The sequence below is a fragment of the Lutra lutra genome, chromosome 11 (assembly GCF_902655055.1).
Source record: "Lutra lutra chromosome 11, mLutLut1.2, whole genome shotgun sequence".
NCBI classification, from domain to species: Eukaryota; Metazoa; Chordata; class Mammalia; order Carnivora; family Mustelidae; genus Lutra; species Lutra lutra.
In genome coordinates, this window is record NC_062288.1 from 22,523,599 (window position 1) to 22,542,166 (window position 18,568).

The following is an 18,568-nucleotide window of genomic DNA, read 5'->3' on the forward strand; positions in this document are numbered from 1 at the left end:
GACCTTCGTGTTCATTTGTGTGTGTGTGTAGAAAGAGGGAGAGAGACTAAATTATGATTATCAGTAACTTTGTGAAACAAGTCCTAAATATAAACCTAAATCTGAGTAAACTGCTCATTTATTGTAAGACAGTTCCTTAAGCATGATTTTTTAAGTAACTAAAATACGGAGTCTTTAAAGAAATTTTTTCCAGCAGGTGGGAAGGAGAAACCAAAAACAAATGCCGGAGACTTACAAATTAAAAAAGTAAAGAAGAAAAAGAAAAAGAAACACAAAGAGAATGAAAAACGGAAGCGTCCAAAAATGTATAGCAAATCTATTCAAACCATCTGCTCAGGATTGCTATCTGATGTTGAAGATCAAGAAGCCAAAGGCATCCTAAGTGATAATATAAAGGATTACAGTGGAAAGAGTTTGGATAGCAAGAACTATGAGTCCAAAATTCCTGAGAATAGTGAGTTTCCATTTGTCTCATTAAAGGAGCCACGGGTTCAGAATAACCTGAAAAGGTTGGACACTTTGGAGTTCAGACAGCTCATTCATATTGAGCACCAGCCTAATGGAGGTGCAAGCGTTATCCACGCCTACAGTAATGAACTCTCCCACCTGTCTCCTGTGGAGATGAAGAGGTTTGCAGAAGAGTTTGTGGATCTAGTGTTCAGTGAAAATGAAAACTCTGCAGCTTTCTATGTAATGGGTATTGTTCATGGGGCAGCTACTTATTTACCTGACTTTTTAGACTACTTTTCATTTAATTTTCCCAATTCGCCAGTGAAAATGGAGATATTAGGAAAGAAGGATATAGAAACGACGACTATGTCCAATTTTCATGCTCAGGTAAGAGGTTTTTAGTTTTGTTTTAAACTTTTACATGTTTAAGACAAGTTTCAGTTTTTTATTTTGCTACAGGTTTGAAATAAAAAGGTAAGGATGTAATGACAACTCTTGGGATTATTAAGAATAAATTACCTTCTTGATGTGATCATAAGAGTTTACATTTCAGAGTCTACTTAATCTTTTTTTCTTAAAGATAATTAATGAAATATAATTCTGCTGTCCTTTCTTGCAAATACTTATTTTGGAAATGGAAGGAGTGAGATGAATTTAGCCATATATTTTCCACATAAGCAGTTCTCTTACCCAAAAATCACCTAAAGTTGTCTTCTTGCTGTATGTCTTAAAATTGCTTAACACTGCATGCGTCACATAGTGGGTGCTGAGTAAATGTTAGCTGTTAAATATATTGTGGTACAAAGGAATCCGTTAATTCTGTATTTATGTGAGGAGATTAGCGTAGCAGTGCATTTATTGAGCTAACTTCCTTTTCCTACCCTTCTCTTTGGCGTAGAATGTATATTATTTTAGGAAGCAGAGGCAGAATCAAGTCCCTTGGCTCTTGAAAGTGAATGTGGACTCATCTAAAAGGCCATTGCCATTTGTTACCATTCTCAGATCAGGGATGGCTTAGGCCAGGAGATCATCCAGTTTTCATATTTATGGGTGCTAAAGTTCCCAGTTTCCTAAGTAATAATCGGCATCATTCTAGTTTGGAAGGAGGGAAAAAAGTAAAGAAGTCTCAAAGAGGTCTTAGTGATCATCTGTCCCAACCTTTCTCACTTTACAGATAAGCAAACAAACATAGATAGAAGTAACTTACTATTTTAAGGTTGGCAGCAGTACCGGGAGTAGAACACAATATCCTTAATCTTCATCCGGAACTGTTTTACTTACTCTGAGTACATTTCTTTTTTTGATATGTGTTTAAGTTATAGTCTCCACCTTAAATGATAGTCTGGACATCCAGTCACATACGCACATATTTACTTTTATTTCTGATTTCTTGAGTCTTCCCAGGAAAAGTCCTGTCTCTTAATCTAATTTGTGGTATCCTCCAGAGACTGATTTTTTTTTTTTTTTAAGATTTTATTTATTTACTTGACAGAGATCACAAGCAGGCAGAGAGGCAGGCAGAGAGAGAGGAGGGGAAGCAGGCTCCCCACCGAGCAGAGAGCCCGATGCGGGGCTCGATCCCAGGACCCTGGGATCATGACCTGAGCCAAAGGCAGAGGCTTTAACTCACTAAGCCACCCAGGCGCCCCCAGAGACTGATTTTTTAAAGTCATTTATAGGGTTTTTTATTTGGGAAAATGCTTTGTGAATTATAGGGACTAACTTAAAACAGGTTTAGAGCCAGATCAGTTTATAACTTGAGGCTTTTCTTTTCCTGACTGTGAGAACCTTTCTTTCAAATTTAATTTGTAGTAATACTATATAGTCATTGTAGTGTGACTGGGTTAGTGTGGGTAACTGGATGAGCTCTGATATGGGATGGAAAGAGAAGGGAGCTTGTGCTGGTCTTGCCATTTATCAGCTGTGACACCACACAGCTATTTAAGCTCTTAAGTCTGAGTTTCCTCACCTACAAAATAAAGATAATATTACTCAATTCACAGGGCTATTGGTTAGAAATATTTCCTAGAATATTAACAGGCAATACAAAGAGTGTTGTTATATTGACTTAGTATAGTATTATGACTTTCCATTTTGTTGAATAGGTGATGGCTAGCTTCTGAATGAGGATTTTTAGTGTGTTAATTTGGGGTAGGGAGTTCAGCAAATACTGAAGATCAGAAATTAGCACAAATAAATTATATACAGATAAGGAGTTGACTGAATTATGATATATGGACATAGTGGGAGATTACTGAGCCATAAAAGGAATGAAATACGGGTACATGCTGATGCATATGGTGCGGATGAGCCCTCAAAACATTACGTTGAGTGAAAGAAGCTAGATGCAAAAGCTCCGATATTATATGATTTCATTGACATGAAATAATCAGAATAGGTAATCTATAGAAACAGACAGCAGATGGGTGGCTGCCAGGACCTGGGGGAAAGGGACCTGCAGTAAACATGGGGGGGGGGGGGGTGCATCTTCATTTCCTTTGCTTTAATACCCACAAGTGAAATTGCTGCATCATAGGATAGCTTTTTTTTTGTTTTTCATTTTCAATTAAAAATTTTTTTAAAGATAAACTTTTTGAAGCTTTTGTTAAACTGATTTTTTTTTTTTAAGATTTTATTTATTTGACACAGAGAGAGAGAGAGAGAGAGAACAAAAGCAGGGAGGAAGGGCAGAGGGCAACAGAGAAGCAGGCTCCCCGCTGAGCAGGTTTCTTTTGGGTATGTATATAAGATTGGGATTTCAGGATCAAAAAGTACGCACATGTTTAGCTTTACTAGATACTATAGGTTTTCCAAAGTTATTGTACCAGTTTACATTCCCACCAGCCCTGTTCCACATCTTTGGCTATCTTGGTTAGTGTCTGTCTTTTTCATTTTAGCCATTCTGGTCGCTGTGGAGTAATATCTCATTGTGGTTTTAATTTGCATTTCTCTGATGACTAAGGAAGTCAAGCTCCTTTTTTTATAATTATTCTTCAATTGGATATCCTCTTTCCAAAACCAATTGGTGTACTCTTTTGTATATTTTCCTATTGGCTTTTCTTTCTAATGAGTTTTTTGGACTTCTTAATACATTGTGGATGAGAATCTTGTCAGCTATATGTATTGTAAGGATGTCCTCTGAGTGAAAAAACTCTTAAGAGTGTCTTTGATGGTATCTAGTGGAGTAAGTATCAGTTTTGCTGTTCTTCAAGATTTTCTTGGCTCTTTATATTTCCGTATAAACTTTACAGTTAGCTTGTCTGATTCCACAGAAAAATCTGCTTAGATTATTGATTGGGATTACATTGAAGCTGTAGTTCAAATTTGTGTAGAATCGGTGTCTTTACAATATTGAATCTTCCAGTCTGTGATCATGGTATTTCTCTTCATTTGTCTTTTTTTTCCTCTCAATAATATGTATTTTTTTTTTCATCCTATAGATCTTACACATCCTTTGAGATTTATTCCTGGGTGTTTAAGGACTTCATTTTATTGATCACTCTTTTTGAGAACTTGGAAGCTCTGAGTACCTTTTAGAATATGACATTAACATTCATCTTGAGAAACTGAAAATGTGTCTTGTGCCTTCCTTCTCTTCCAGCATCCTCCTTCCCCTTATCTATGCTATTATTGTGCATCATGCATTGCATGTTAGTAGAATCACATAGTGAAGCTATGCATTTTGGTGATGGCAAATGAATTAGCCTACAGACTGCTAGGTGAATTTGTTTTCACCAAAAGAATTGGTTGACGTAATGTTAATTGAACTAGTGATTAGTATTCTAGGGGAGCAAGGAAAGGAGGTATCAGTATTGGAATATAGTTTAACTTAATATCAACCATAACAAAGACAAGTTATGGAAAATAAAGCCAAATTCATGTTCCAGCCTGATGATTTGGTCATGACTTCGTGTTAACAGGTTCAAGGGGTTAGGTTCAGTAGAACCTGCTCTATTTGAGAAAGAGTGATTTTTACAAAGCAGAGGAAAGCAGAGCTGTAGAGAAGTTCTGAATCTTAAAATTTTGTAATCCAGTAACTACCCTTTAATTCCCCTTTCAACCTTTTATATTCTGAAAAACCTTTGATCCAATCAAAACCAGTCTGAAAAGCATTATTCAAAAGATCTAGAAACATGTGAGAAGAAATAATTGAATGAGTTGATAGCAAAGGGTGCAAATCTGACCTTGGTTGTTTTTACCTAATCTTAGTTTGGAAAATATATTTAATAGCATTAAGAAAATCTGTGTAATGAGTTAGCACTATTTTTTAGTGGATTAAACAGTGTATATATATATATATATATATTTTTTTTTTTTTTTAAAGATTTTATTTATTTGACAGAGAGAGATCACAAGTAGGCAGAGAGGCAGACAGAGAGAGATCTGAAGTAGGCAGAGAGGCAGGCAGAGAGAGAGGAAGGGAAGCAGGCTTCCCGCCGAGCAGCGAGGCCGATGCGGGACTCGATCCCAGGACTCTGGGATCACGACCCGAGCCGAAGGCAGCGGCCCAACCCACTGAGCCACCCAGGCGCCCTAAACAGTATATATTTTAATGTATCATTAATAATAATTAATAATTATATTAATTGCACAATTAACTATTATATAACATATTTATATACTGAATATATATTTTTATTTATAATAAAATTCTTAAACATTTTATTTATGATAAAAATCTTTGATTTATATTAATTATATAATTATATAGTATTTTTATATAAAATAATTATATAATCGATTACATAAATAATGTATCAATATAATAAATGATTATGGGTTAATAATTAAGATATATATTCCAAGTTTTCTTGTATTCTAATATTGTACTCTCTGCATATATTGAAGCTTGAAATGTAAATAAAACCTCATTAATTTCAGTGTTAAAAGTCTTCATATACCCAAGTTTAGATCAGACCCAGAGGGGCGCCTGGGTGGCTCAGACAGTTAAACAGCTTCTGCCATCCACTCAGGTCATGATCCCAGGGTCCTGGGATCGAGCCCCATATCATGCTTCCTGCTCAGCAGGGAGCTTGTTTCTCCCTCTCCCTCTACTGTTACCCCTGCTTGTGCTCTCTTACTCTCTCTGTCAAATAAATAAATAAAATCTTAAAAAAATAAAATAGATCAGACCCCAAGAATTAATACCACCAGCAGGGTAACTGTATATGATGACATAATTGTTACTGCAGCTATTGATAATGCACTATGATGACCCTGACTACCAGTGGCTTTGTAGAACCCAAACTAAGTCCATCTTCATGAGATTAGTTTCTTTCCTTCTCCCTCCATCCCTTCCTCCCTCCTTCTCTTTCTTCCATTCATCCATCCATTCTTCCTTCCCTCCCTTCCTAATTAAAATCTGAGCAACCAAAATTTAACCAAAATTCGTTTGCCCTCAGTTATGTTGAAACTAAAAGATGACAAATTATGTAGCCATTTCTATGATCTTTATAGTAAGTGTTTATGTTTGTAATAATTACTCTGTAGTTGTCACAGAAACTCATTTTTGTACCTGTTTAGCTTTTATCCTTAAAACATTTGAGGTTTTTTTGGTGGCTTTGTGTGTACATGTGTATACAGTAGAGTAACACACACACAGACGACACACACACGACAGTGACAGGATCAGGGCATCCTAGTCTGAATTCTTTTGGTTTTGGAATTATTTTTACTTGTATAATAATGTTTTCCACCTTCATCTTTATCCTTGTGAGTTGCCTGAAAAATTTAAAAACGATGTGAAATTATATATTAATAGGTCGTGTCATTTCTCTAATGTTGTGGCTCTGACGTTAGTGATATAATGTCACTCAAACTGTATGAATAAAGTCTTTGAGAATAGAAACCTATACACAGATTTTTAAGTTTGTAACCTATCTATATAAATTCTTTTCCTGTAGAAAACAAAACCCTGAAAACGTAATAGCTTAAAGTGATTTCTCACAGTTCTTTGGGCTGTCTGGAGTGTTCTTATGGTCTTTGTTATCTTGTCTGGGGCTGGATGATCTCATTCATGTCTGGTGGTTGGCAGGTCAGTTGGGAGATCTTGCTGTATGTCTGGTGGTTTGGTGCAGTGTCACCTGGAGTGGTGATCACATTTCTTTCATCATGTAGCAGGTTAGCCTGGGCTCATACACATGATGGTTGTGATAGAGTTCCATAGAGCAAAGAGAATGCAATCCCCAGTGACAGGCCTCTGCTTGTGCTGTGTTTGCTAATGTCCATTGGCTAAAGGAAGTGAAATGGCCAAACCCGCATTCAGTTCATGATGATAGGACTGGTGCAGTCATGTTGCTCAGAAGTGAGCATACATTAAAAAAAAAAAAAAAAAAGAAGTGAGCATACATACTTGAGAAGAATTTTTGTCATTTGCAACCTCCACATTTGTCCTAGTTTTACTACCAGCTCCATTTTGTTCAAATACTCATTTGATAGCAGGGAAACAAAAAAGGGAAGTAATACAGGAGTTTTGTCTGTCAAGGAATAAATGAGATTTCTTTCTTGTCAGCTCTGTATTTAATCAGCATATACTCTGAGCCCTGCAGTTAGAGCTGTGAGAATATGAAAACTGGAGCAGTTGTCTTCAAACCACGCTTTCCCTTCCACCAAACTCTAAATCTTGTTTTTATTTTATCCTGGTTCCAAGTTGTTTGTATCAAATAACTTAGGTCAAGGTGTTAACTCATGACTAAGTGGCTAATATTTTAATAGTAAACAATTATTAAATCTGATCTGATCTTTTAAGCTTTGCCCCTCTGCAAAATGAAGAAAGAATTAACTTTTTGCTGGGGTCATTCACTGTGCTAGGGAATAAAGATCATTTGATATGCCATCTTTGAACCATTGGCTACCTTTGCACTACATTCTTATTTTGACCATTTGTGCCTGTCACATCTTCCTTGAATGCTTACGAGCTGACCTGTACAAAATAATACTGTGGTAGGTACAGATGCTCTGATTGAGAAAGGGGACTTTTTCCTTTATTGTACTAATTTTAAAATGAATAATAGCACTTTCATGCTTATTTTAGTTGAAGTTATATGGATATTTTTGAAATAGAATGTTGACTAAATGTTACTACTACCTGTTACATTTTGATTTGAAAGGCTAGGCCAGATGTGATGGGAGATGGCTCCCTCTTGTGGCACACTCATTTATGTTAGATTTTAGATTGCCGAATAAGAATGTGAGGAGCTGAACTGTTTCTTAAAATAAGACTTTCCCTCTCTTTTACCCCTCCCTCAAAACACCTGGCAGAATTGAACCAATAGTCTCTTCTGCCCTCACCCCCTCAATTTTTTTTCTGGTAACTCTCGTTTTTGTATTTGCTTCAGATCACTCACTATTATTCAGTGGAACTTTTGATGTCTTGAGATGTTGATTGGTATGCTATAACAACTGAGAAAAACAGATTGGAAATCAGAATACTTTGTGTAATACTGAGCCAAATAAGTTATGTTTACTGTAAAACTTCTCAGAAATGTCAGTAATAGTCAGTGTGTCTGGTGAACTTCCCAAACAGAAGAGTTTTCCAAACTTAACTGGACTATATAGAATCCTCTTTTCAGGGGCTGTGATATCAGGAAACATATTTTGGGAAACAGCAAGTTGTTTCAAGTGAGTCATTCTGCATGGTTTTTTGAATTACTTACTGCCATATTTGCTTCTTCCTTTGTTGTAGTAATTTTTATGCATAAAATAAAACAGTTTTAAGTCTTACAGATTTTTGGCATTGTATTCCCTGTCAGAAAAGCTATTTTACTCTTTTTGTAGCAGGCTGACCTCAGAGTCATAAGGTCTTTTGTTTGTTTTAAAAATTACTTTTCAAGTAATGAATAATGAATAGGATTTTAGTTTCTTTTTTAAAGATTTTATTTATTTCAGAGAGTGAGTACAAGCTTGAGTGGGGGAAGGGACAGAGGGAGAAGCAGACTCCCCACTGCGGGTGGGGGGGCGGTAGCCATGCAGGGGCTCAAACCCAGGATCCTGGGATCATGACCTGAAACGAAGGCAGAGGCTTAACTGACTAAGCCATCCATCCAGGAGCCCCTTGGATTTTAGTTTAAACATAATTAAACAGTTCATTTCTTGTTAACCAAAATTTCTGAGATTTTGTTATTGGCACTTACTGGCACTGGCTACAAGAAGTCTCTTATTTCTTGTTTTTTCTTTCCCTTTATAACATTTATAGAGAATGTATGAGGGGAAAGATAAACATGCAGTAATGATGTTGGTAGGTGTTTTGGTGGGGGTGGGGAGGGTGGGGGAAGGAGCTGTAGGGAGGAGATTTAGATTAAAAATGGCCAATCTGTTCTAACGGGCACTATTTAAATGTGAACTATTGAAATATAAGCATTTGCAAGTATATAAATAAATATTGTTTCTTTTACTGTATTGTCTTTTGAAAGAGCTATATTTAAATTGAGAGGAAAAATATGTGTACTCTTTGTAACTGCATTTTTCTTTTAGGAAGCATGTAGGATATGTTTTAAAACAGTGACCTATTTGGTATTTTCTAGTAATTTTTTAAACTGCATTAGAAAACTGATGGTTTGATTAATGTTTACTGAAGTAAAAAAAAAAATACGGTAATCTCATGTCCAGTATCATCAGGATGTGAGGTTTTTCAGATAGGTGGTTTTTCTAGATAATGGAATTCTTTAGTTTGGGTATCAAGATTTTAATGAAGATACCTTTCTTCAGTCTAGGCTTGTCATTATGATGCTACGTATGCTTGCTTCTGGCTATTCCTCCCCCTTCAAATTTGTAGTTTCTTACCCTTTATGATTTTAGAGATCAGTGAGAATTCTACCTAATGTAGAAACACATGTCAGAAGAGACCCTTTTATGAGTCTTAAGGCATTTATTTCAGGCTCTCTAGAGATTCTTTAAACCCTTATCTGTTTCCCTCTCCTACCCCATTGCCCTTGAGTTGTAATAGTTGGGTAAATGAGTCTTGAAGAATTGAGGCTTTTTATCTTATGATATTGTAAATTTAATTTCATTCCATGTGAAAGGAGTATTTGTTATATAGTATTTAATAAAATAGGTGTCACCTGAATCAAGAACTATTTATATTTTTCTGAGAGGTATGTGGATTGTATTCTTATGTTTTGTTTTATCTGCATATGTGCCATCTGTATATTTTACCAAGAGATAGATATTGTTTTAATTTGATTGCATTGTTATATGTAATTTGTCATGTTTAAAACACTAATGATTCCAGCTGACTTAGTATATGTTTGAATATTGGGTTATTAAACTAGAAAGTTGAGTTGATTGGTATATAAGTAAAAGTTACATTACAGCGCATGCTATTTATTTATTTATTTATTTATTTATTTATTTTGGAGATAGAGTAGGGCAGAGAGAGAGAGGGAGAGAATCTCAAGTAGACTTCCCACTGAGCATGAAGCCCACCTGGGGTTTGATCTCATGATCCTGAGACGATGACCTGAGCCAAGATCAAGAGTTGGGTGCTTAACTTACTGAGCCACCTAGGTCCCCCATGAAAGGAAGTTGTTTTGCTTTATAAAGATTCTTGTTTCCTAACATTAGGATATGAAAAGGCATAAATTTCTTTGCAGGACTTAAATGTGCTTGCCAGAATTCAGGTATCAAGATTCTTTTATTTTATTTTTTTAAAGTGGGTGGGGAGGTGTAGAGGGAGAGGAAGAGAATCTTAAGCAGGCTCCACACCCAGTGTGGAGCCCCATGTGGGGCTTGATCTTATGAACCTGAGATCACGACCTGACACAAAATGAAGAGTCAAATGCTTAACTCACTGAGCCACCCACATACCCCCAGGTATCAAGATTCTTGAAGTGCAGGTTGTTTTATTTCAGTTGATACTTGAATGCTACCCATTTGCTAGCATTGTGCAGGTGTCTTTACAGGTTTATGTAATTATTAAATTTCCTTCAGCAGTCTGAGGTAAATCATTCCACTAAAGGAAACTAAAATTCAAGGAATTCATGTGATATCTGAAGGTCACATAGCTGTTAGATAGTAAAGATAGAGTTGGGACCTAGCACTCCTGATTCTCAATCTCTAGTAGCTTTTCACAGAATAGTTAACCACAGAAATGCAAACTGGATCCTAATTAATATGGTATGATCTAGAAGGGAAGATCATTCCTAGTGGCCTTTCAGACATACAAACCCCTGGTAATGGTTAAATATAACATTTCAGGGAGACTACTTTTAGAAATTCCAATAAAAGATATGAACCGTTTAGGAAAATGTAGGTATATGAACTTTTGACTATAACTTTCATTGGCCTTATAGGTCAAATAATAAGCTGTACTATGAGGAGAAGTTATAGTCTGCTATCTAGAATTATGCTGTGTATCTTACCTGTGTTTTCATAAGCAGTGCGTAGGAATAGCTAGAGAAGGTAAAATATTTTGCCCTGGTATGGATTTTTTTTCATGCCTTATTTTTAATTTTATTTCTTTACTGTTTGTAAAGGCTTTTTGTTTCGATTTGCTTACCTCACATTACATTCTAATATTCTCAGACAGTATAATTTAGTGTTACACAATGATAGCAAGCATTGTCTTATTTATAACCTTTAATTAAATCCGTATCCTTCAGGTAAAAAGAACATATTCTCACGGTACTTACAGAGCTGGCCCAATGCGACAGATCAGCTTGGTGGGAGCAGTTGATGAAGAAGTGGGAGATTACTTCCCTGAGTTCCTTGACATGTTGGAAGATTCACCATTTTTAAAAGTAAGAGAAAACAATATTAAGCAGTCTAAATTGTGGGTGTCACTTTCATGCTCTGGGTGACAGAAATCATAGTTGTTTCAGAAGTACAATTCCTGTATAGTGTGTGCATGCGACTCAGATATTAATTATAATGGCAGAACTAAGTGTTGAACCAAAAAATAACACTTGCTTGTTGCTGCCACTTTAGGATATTAGGTTCCATCTGTATATCGACTTTTTATAAACTTAAGTACCAGAGGATTTAAGAAGTGCAGGAAGGATGCCTACTAAATTAACTGTTTAGGACGAAGGAATGGCAATTTGGCATTGTGGAAAACTGGCTTGGGAAATTGTACATCTGTATTTCAATCTTGGCTCTACCGAGCTGGGTTGGGCAAGCCATTTAAACTTTCTGGATTGATTGATTGATTGTTTGATTGGTTTTTTAAGATTTTATTTATTTATTTGACAGGCAGAGATCACAAGTAGGCAGAGAGGCAGGCAGAGAGAGAGAGAGAGAGAGAGAGAGGAGGAAGCAGGCTCCCTGCTGAGCAGAGAGCCCGATGCGGGGCTTGATCCCAGGACCCTGGGATCATGACCTGAGCCGAAGGTAGAGGCTTAACCCACTGAGCCACCCAGGTGCCCCAAACTTTCTGGATTTAGTTTCTGCATCCATAAACGTCATGTTTAGCCTAGGTAGCTTTAACGCCCCTTTGAATTCTTTAAATGATTTCTAGCCAGATTCTTTTTATTTTTTTCAGTTATCTCTGCATTCTAGAAAAATTTTTCTTCTTTTGGGCTGTTAGGGCTGTCCCATTGAGAGAGAAATTTCTGAGCTATGTAGTTATTTAATTAGTAATTCAGAGGTCAGAATGTGACAGAATACATGTCTCTAATATTTGCTATATAACCTGTTGTAGATCTGTTCTTTTTTCACTTCTTCCATTTTCTAACTTTTTCTAACTTACCTTTTTCACTCTAATCCATTCCCCTTTCATTTACTTTTTTATTCCTTTTAAACCTTTTGTTATTTTTTTTCCCAACTAGTGACATTATGGAATTTGATTGCATTTATTTTGAGTGGCATTTTTAAAATAACCATTAATTAAATATTTTAGTTTTAGATTTTAATTTTATTTTTTAATTTTTTTTTAAAGATTTATTTATTTATTTATTTATTTATTTATTTGACAGGCAGAGATCACAAGTAGGCAGGGAGGGAGGCAGAGAGAGAGGTGGAAGCAGGCTCCCTGCTGAGCAGAGAGCCCGATGCGGGGCTCCATCCCAGGACCCTGGGACCATGACCTGAGCCAAAGGCAGAGGCTTTAACCCACTGAGCCACCCAGGCGCCCCAGATTTTAATTTTAAAGACAAATGAGCTAAATGCATTCTTTTAGGAAAAATTTCGTGTGACAGTCCTACCCTTTTTTAAAAGGGAATGGGATGAATGAATGGATGGTTTTCTTAAATACTATTCTCACATTCCATGGACAAGGGCCCTTAGGCATATCTCTGTTTTTTTAAAAGAAAAGTTGCTCTTAGATCAGCAACCTCTTTCAGGAACTACTAAACAGAAATAAATTTTGAGTTTGATTTGGTTTTCCTCTTTGTTTTGTTAGGTTTTCATTATAGCTAATCAAAGAGGTATCCTTTTTTTTTTGAGATTACTAGTTTTTAAAACAAATTTTTCATTTTTATAGATTCTCATGGAGAACACTTGCTTATTTTGCCAACTTATTAACATCATGTGACCCTTGTATTTGGTAGAAGGAAGAATAACAAATGATAAATATAGTGAATCATATTTCTGGCAGGGTTAGAGGAGGGAGCCATGCAAGAATAATTACTCTTGGCATGTTTGTAATGAAATTTTTGAAGGAAAATGCATGACTACACAGGGATATATTCAATATAGGTTTGTATTTCAAATGTATAAGTATAAAGGCATATATGAAAGTTTGTTGGGGGGGGCAGTATTCTTTCATGTGTATTTGAAGATGCATTTTGAAAATAATTGGTTTCTATGTAATTATTTGCCTCTAGTGTACACTGCCATGGGGGACACTATCTAGTCTAAAATTAGAGAGTCGAAAAGACAGTGATGATGGTCCCATCATGTGGGTACGCCCAGGAGAACAAATGATCCCTGTGGCTGATATGCCAAAGTCACCTTTCAAAAGGAAAAGGTATGTTGAATACAAATTTTTATTGCCAGGGATAGATGTTTATACAAGGGCGTGTGTGTGTTTGTGTGCGTTAGCTGAAAACTGGAGAAGGAAAAAAGGGAAAGTTAAGAGCATTTGGAATGAAAAGGGCTACACATGCTAATGAAATTTTTAATAAAATATCAAATATAAATAAGGCTTGAGAAATGTGGGCAAATGACAATAAATTGTAATTAGGAATGGAAAAAATGTCATTTACAACAAAGACATTGTAAACTTTTAGAGTAAGTTTAATAAAAAATATTTAGAACCCATATTGAGAAAAACATCATCTGGAGGATATAAAGTAATACCGAAACAAATGAAAACCCCTACTATGTTCCAGATTGGAAAAAAAATGATAGTCCTTTGAAAATTTTTTAGCATTTTAGTTGAACTCACACTTCCAGCACTGGATTTAATGATTTTAAAGTTTAGAAGGAAAAATAAATAAAGTCAACAAATAGCCAGGAAAACTGTGAAAGAGAAGATAAGTGAGGAGGGCCTTGTGTTACTAGATATTAAAAATAACTATGAAGCTCAAAACTCAAAAAGGTCATTGGAATAGGGTAGAGGACCCAAATAGATCAAAGTATATTGAGAACTTAATGTATGAGATAGACAGCAAAAGGAAGATTTATTTAATGAGTAATGCTGGCATAATTGAAGTCCATTTGAAAGAAAACAAAGCCATAGCCCCATCTCATTCAAGAAGTAATTTCGAGATTTAAACATAATAGATAAAAAATTAAAATATAAGAATAATGTTTTTAAACCTAGGAGAGACCTTTCTTTTCTTCCTTTCTTTCTTTCTTTTTTTTTTTTTAAAGATTTTATTTATTTATTTGACAGAGAGAGATCACAAATAGGCACAGAGGCAGGCAGAGAGAGAGGGGGAAGCCGGCTCAAGCAGAGAGCCCGACATGGGGCTCGATACCAGGACCCCGAGATCATGACCCGAGCCAAAGGGAGAGGTTTTAACCCACTGAGCCACCCAGGCGCCCCTAGGAGAGACCTTTCTAAACAAGATAAAAATATGTAATGACAATACTATTTATAAAAGAAAAGTTAACAAAGTTCAGAACTATGTTACACTGAACAAAAACATTTGTAATATGTGACAGACTAAAGTTAATATCATAGAGCATTCCCAAATTGACAAGAAAAATGTAACACAACCCAGTAAAAAAATGGGCCTCAGCCAGTTATATTGAAAGAATTATGAGATATCATTTTTACCTATTACATTGGCAAAAGAATATACAGCAGTAATATTACTGGCTGGTAGTTATGTGAGGGAACAAGATCATTTATATATTGTTGGTAGAAAGGTAATTTAACAATAGCTCATGAAGTTTAACACACAGACGCGCATCCATGCACACACACACACTCTCTCTCTCTGATCCAGCGCTACCACTTTTGGAAATCTGTCCCAAGATATGAAAGCACTAAAGGTAAATGTATAAGAATATCAATTACAGCATTATTTGTCATGAGAAAAAGTGTTTAAAATGGTCTGAATGCCCATTAACAGTGGAATGGTTGACTTCATTTTGGTACATTCCAATTAAAAATATGGCACAATAAAATCTTAAAAAACAAAACAAAACAAAAAAACCCCCAATACCCATTCCTTTGGGGCTCCTAGCTGGCTCAGTCAGTGGAATAGGAGACTCTTGATCTTGGCGTTGTGAGTTCGAGCCCCACATTTGGTGTAGAGATTACTTAACAAAATAAAATCTTAAAAGAATATATGGTGAAATAGTACAAATAAATGAATTATTTATGTGTGTTGATCGGGAAGGATGACATTTGAAAAGAGCAAAATAATAGAGTAGTATGATACATAGTCTGAGTCTGTATGAAAAGAAATTATGTAGATGAACACAGAAAAGTGGAAAAAATGTACACTGAGTTAACCTTGGTGGGAATGGAGTGGGTGATAGATACCTTTATTTAGATCTATAAAGATTTTTTTAATTAATTATAGTGATTATTAATCTTGAAAGAAAAAAACAGGGAAAATGGTCACTAAGTAAACTGTAGGACAGGGGCTATGTGTGCTTGTTACTTAATGTGTTTCTAGCACATAAACAGAGTGCCTGCTGCTTAATAAATATCTTTTGAATGAAATTTCTACAAGTTAATTTATAAGTTGGTAGTAAATGATAAAATTGTATGTTCCTCAGTGGTTCTTAACTTGGATTTATAAATCATTTTGAGATCTGAAAGCCTCTCCCCAGAACAAATACAGACATCCACAAAATTTTACATGTCATTTAAGGGAATTCACCAGCCCTCTGAGTAAACTGTTTGTACTTCAGGGATTAAAATCCATGTAAATGTGATGATTTCACATCACACTATAGTCTGAGCAACTAATAACACTGCCCAAGGCACGGTGCAGTCTTAATTCATTAGAATGTGGTATTAATGAGAACAAAGTTGTAGGCATGAAAGCCTGCTGGCTTTCTGTAGGTCATCATCTAGCTCTCTGACACCTATAGAACATCAGTCACAAAGGTTGAAAAGGTGAAAGGTGATGTTGTAGCATCACTGGTGTGTGCATGTGTCTATGTGTGAGTGTGTAATATGACTGTAATATAAGCATACATACACAAAGAGCAGTAAAAGTAGAGCTTGGGGGGGGATTAGAGAACTAATATGACAGAGTGATTCCAGGTAAATTAAAGAACTAGTAAGAAGAGTGATTCTAGGGAAATTAGAGAACTAGTAAGAAAGAGTGATTCTAGGGGTTTAGACGAAGATGAGAGGAGAAAGTTATGGGGTCAATCTGGAGTTGTCTCTGAAAGCAACAGAGAAACTGTACAGAAAGGTAAATAAGATGATGACTCCTAGTCAAATAAATTCTCAACATTTTCCCCTTCTGTAGCTAAATTAGAGAGGGTTTTTGCATTGAATGAGGCTAAGTAGCAGCTTCTGTGTGCATATCTAGGTGAGCAATAGAAGAGAGTGCCAGTGGCAGATGGTTGGTTGTCCTTTGTGGAAACACTTATTATTTGGTGTTTTCTTGCTATTTACTTGTTGGTCTTTCTCTCACTGGAGTATGAACTCCCACAAAAGTGGGGAAGTTGTCTGTTACCTTCATTACAATCTTTTTCACTAGCTGCAGTGCCTAGATAGGACCTGGTATATAATAGGTATTCTATAAATATTAATTAATACATTTTTTTTTAAAGTTCTGTTTTTTCCCGGATATGTATCTTACATTAGCCATGTGGCTTGAGTGGGGGCATGGTTCTACAGATAAGACCCAAACAAACCTCAGGTAAAGATTCTGGACAGGGGAACTTTTGGGTAAACCACACCAACTATAATTTAGTTGTCTATCCATCTTACAGCTAGCTACCACTTCCATGAAGGGTATGTTAGAAAAAGGAGGGGATTATATGTTTGTTTTTGTTTGTACTTGTTAATTTTAAAGATAGAACCTGATTTGGGAGCTGGTGATTTAAAATTTCATTCTGTCTGAATTATGTGATTACTAAATGCTTCATGGCAATTAAGCCTCAGTACATCAATACAAATGTTTGAAGGCAATTAAACCTTAATATATAGGCCTGCCTCTCTTTCTCTCCCCTCCTCCACTTTATATTATATATATGTAATTTTATTTTAACAGAACTACCAATGAAATAAAAAACCTGCAGTACCTACCTCGAACCAGTGAGCCCCGTGAGATGCTCTTTGAAGACAGGACAAGAGCCCATGCAGATCATATAGGACAAGGTTTTGAACGACAGACTACAGCTGCTGTTGGAGTGTTGAAGGCTGTGCACTGTGGAGAGTGGTATATATTAACTACTGCTTTTTTTGTTTGTTTTTGAACTACTGCTCTTTTAATGAAAGGTTTTCTTGGGAAGTTTGTCAGTAATTCTCCATAAGGAAAGTTTCATTCTTCACTGTTATTTGGATATCCTAATTATATAATTGCACTGAAGGTTTTCAGTTGTTAGAAAGTAGTTTTATTCTTTGGGTTTGACTGTAATAATTTCATTTTCTAAGTGACTAGATGTGAAAACAGTTGTCTTAACTAAGGTTAAAGAAAACCTAAGGTTCACCTGGTGCTTACTGTATCGTCATTGTCCCTGATGAGAAGCCTGCATCATTCTTACCCTTCTTTCCCTGTGTATTAATGTAATGTATAAGGCTTAGTTTAAAAAAAAAAAATTTTTTTTTAAGATTTTGTTTATTTATTTATTTGAGAGGGAGTGCAACATGAATGGGAAGGAGAGGGAGAAGCAGGCTACCTGCTGAGCAGGGATCTCAATGCAGGGCTTGATCCCAGGACTCTGGGATCATGACCTGAGCCTAAGACTGAACCACCCAGGAGCCCTAATGGTTAGATTTTATCACGGGTTTTTAAAAATCTGTTTATGATTTGCGTTGGTATGATTTGGGGGGGGGGGATTATGTTGCTTGGAATTTCATTTCAGAATCCATTTTTGATCATCTTCTGTAAAAATTGTTTATGTATTGCTAATTAATTTAAGAATTTGGGGATTTTTTTTTTTAGAATTATATTTAAAGATACTATTAGCCCCTACAAATAGATTGATAGTAGTTTATTAGCACTGTTCTAATGAATGTCTCTTAATTTATAAGGGTTACCAAGGAATTTTAGATGTAACTGCAGTTATATATGTCTTTATAAGAAGAAAGTATTCTTTTTGTCCCATATTTACCTCTAATTTTTATGTAGTAGTTTCATCTTCATCATTTAATTTGTTGAAGTATTGACCTTTAAGATAAAGCCCTTAGTTTTTTGATTTACATAATTAACCAATTCAAATTATTTTAAATTTTAAAAATACAGTTGTACATAGCTATAATAAATGAAGTTAGTTTTATTTATGTTTAGGTCAAAACTGATGGTTTTATTTATGTACAGTGATCTTCTAATTACATTTTAACTTTATTTCTAGGTACTTTTGGCCACAAACTATTTTTGCTTTAAATTTAATAAGGACTTAACAGAACAAAACGTTGGTGGAAGATTCTTCATTATCTCATGTTCTTTTTTAGGCCTACTCAACCCCGAATAACCAAAGATGTAATTTGTTTTCATGCTGAAGATTTCTTAGAAGTAGTTCAACGAATGCAGTTAGATTTACATGAACCTCCACTGTCCCAGGTATACCTTAAACCGTTATTGTCTTCAGTTTAATTTTTATT

At 35.6% G+C, this 18,568-nt stretch overlaps 1 protein-coding gene and 1 long non-coding RNA gene across 3 annotated transcripts in view; one reads left to right on the plus strand and one right to left on the minus strand.

Moving 5' to 3' along the window:
* The window catches only part of LOC125080693 (uncharacterized), a 46,918-nt gene extending 29,753 nt beyond the window's left edge, over window positions 1-17,165 (minus strand). The window contains exon 1 of the long non-coding RNA XR_007121457.1: window positions 17,051-17,165. This is a non-coding gene — a long non-coding RNA (uncharacterized LOC125080693). The remainder of the gene's footprint in view (window positions 1-17,050) is intronic.
* The window catches only part of RSBN1L (round spermatid basic protein 1 like), a 65,698-nt gene that overhangs the window by 46,160 nt on the left and 970 nt on the right, over window positions 1-18,568 (plus strand). Inside the window, exons 3-7 of one of the 2 annotated variants that reach the window (XM_047694653.1) lie at window positions 194-837; window positions 11,049-11,186; window positions 13,209-13,351; window positions 17,016-17,183; window positions 18,419-18,527. In XM_047694653.1, coding sequence (XP_047550609.1) covers window positions 194-837; window positions 11,049-11,186; window positions 13,209-13,351; window positions 17,016-17,183; window positions 18,419-18,527 — 1,202 coding nt within the window. The remainder of the gene's footprint in view (window positions 1-193; window positions 838-11,048; window positions 11,187-13,208; window positions 13,352-17,015; window positions 17,184-18,418; window positions 18,528-18,568) is intronic. The other variant, XM_047694654.1, reaches the window with a different exon arrangement.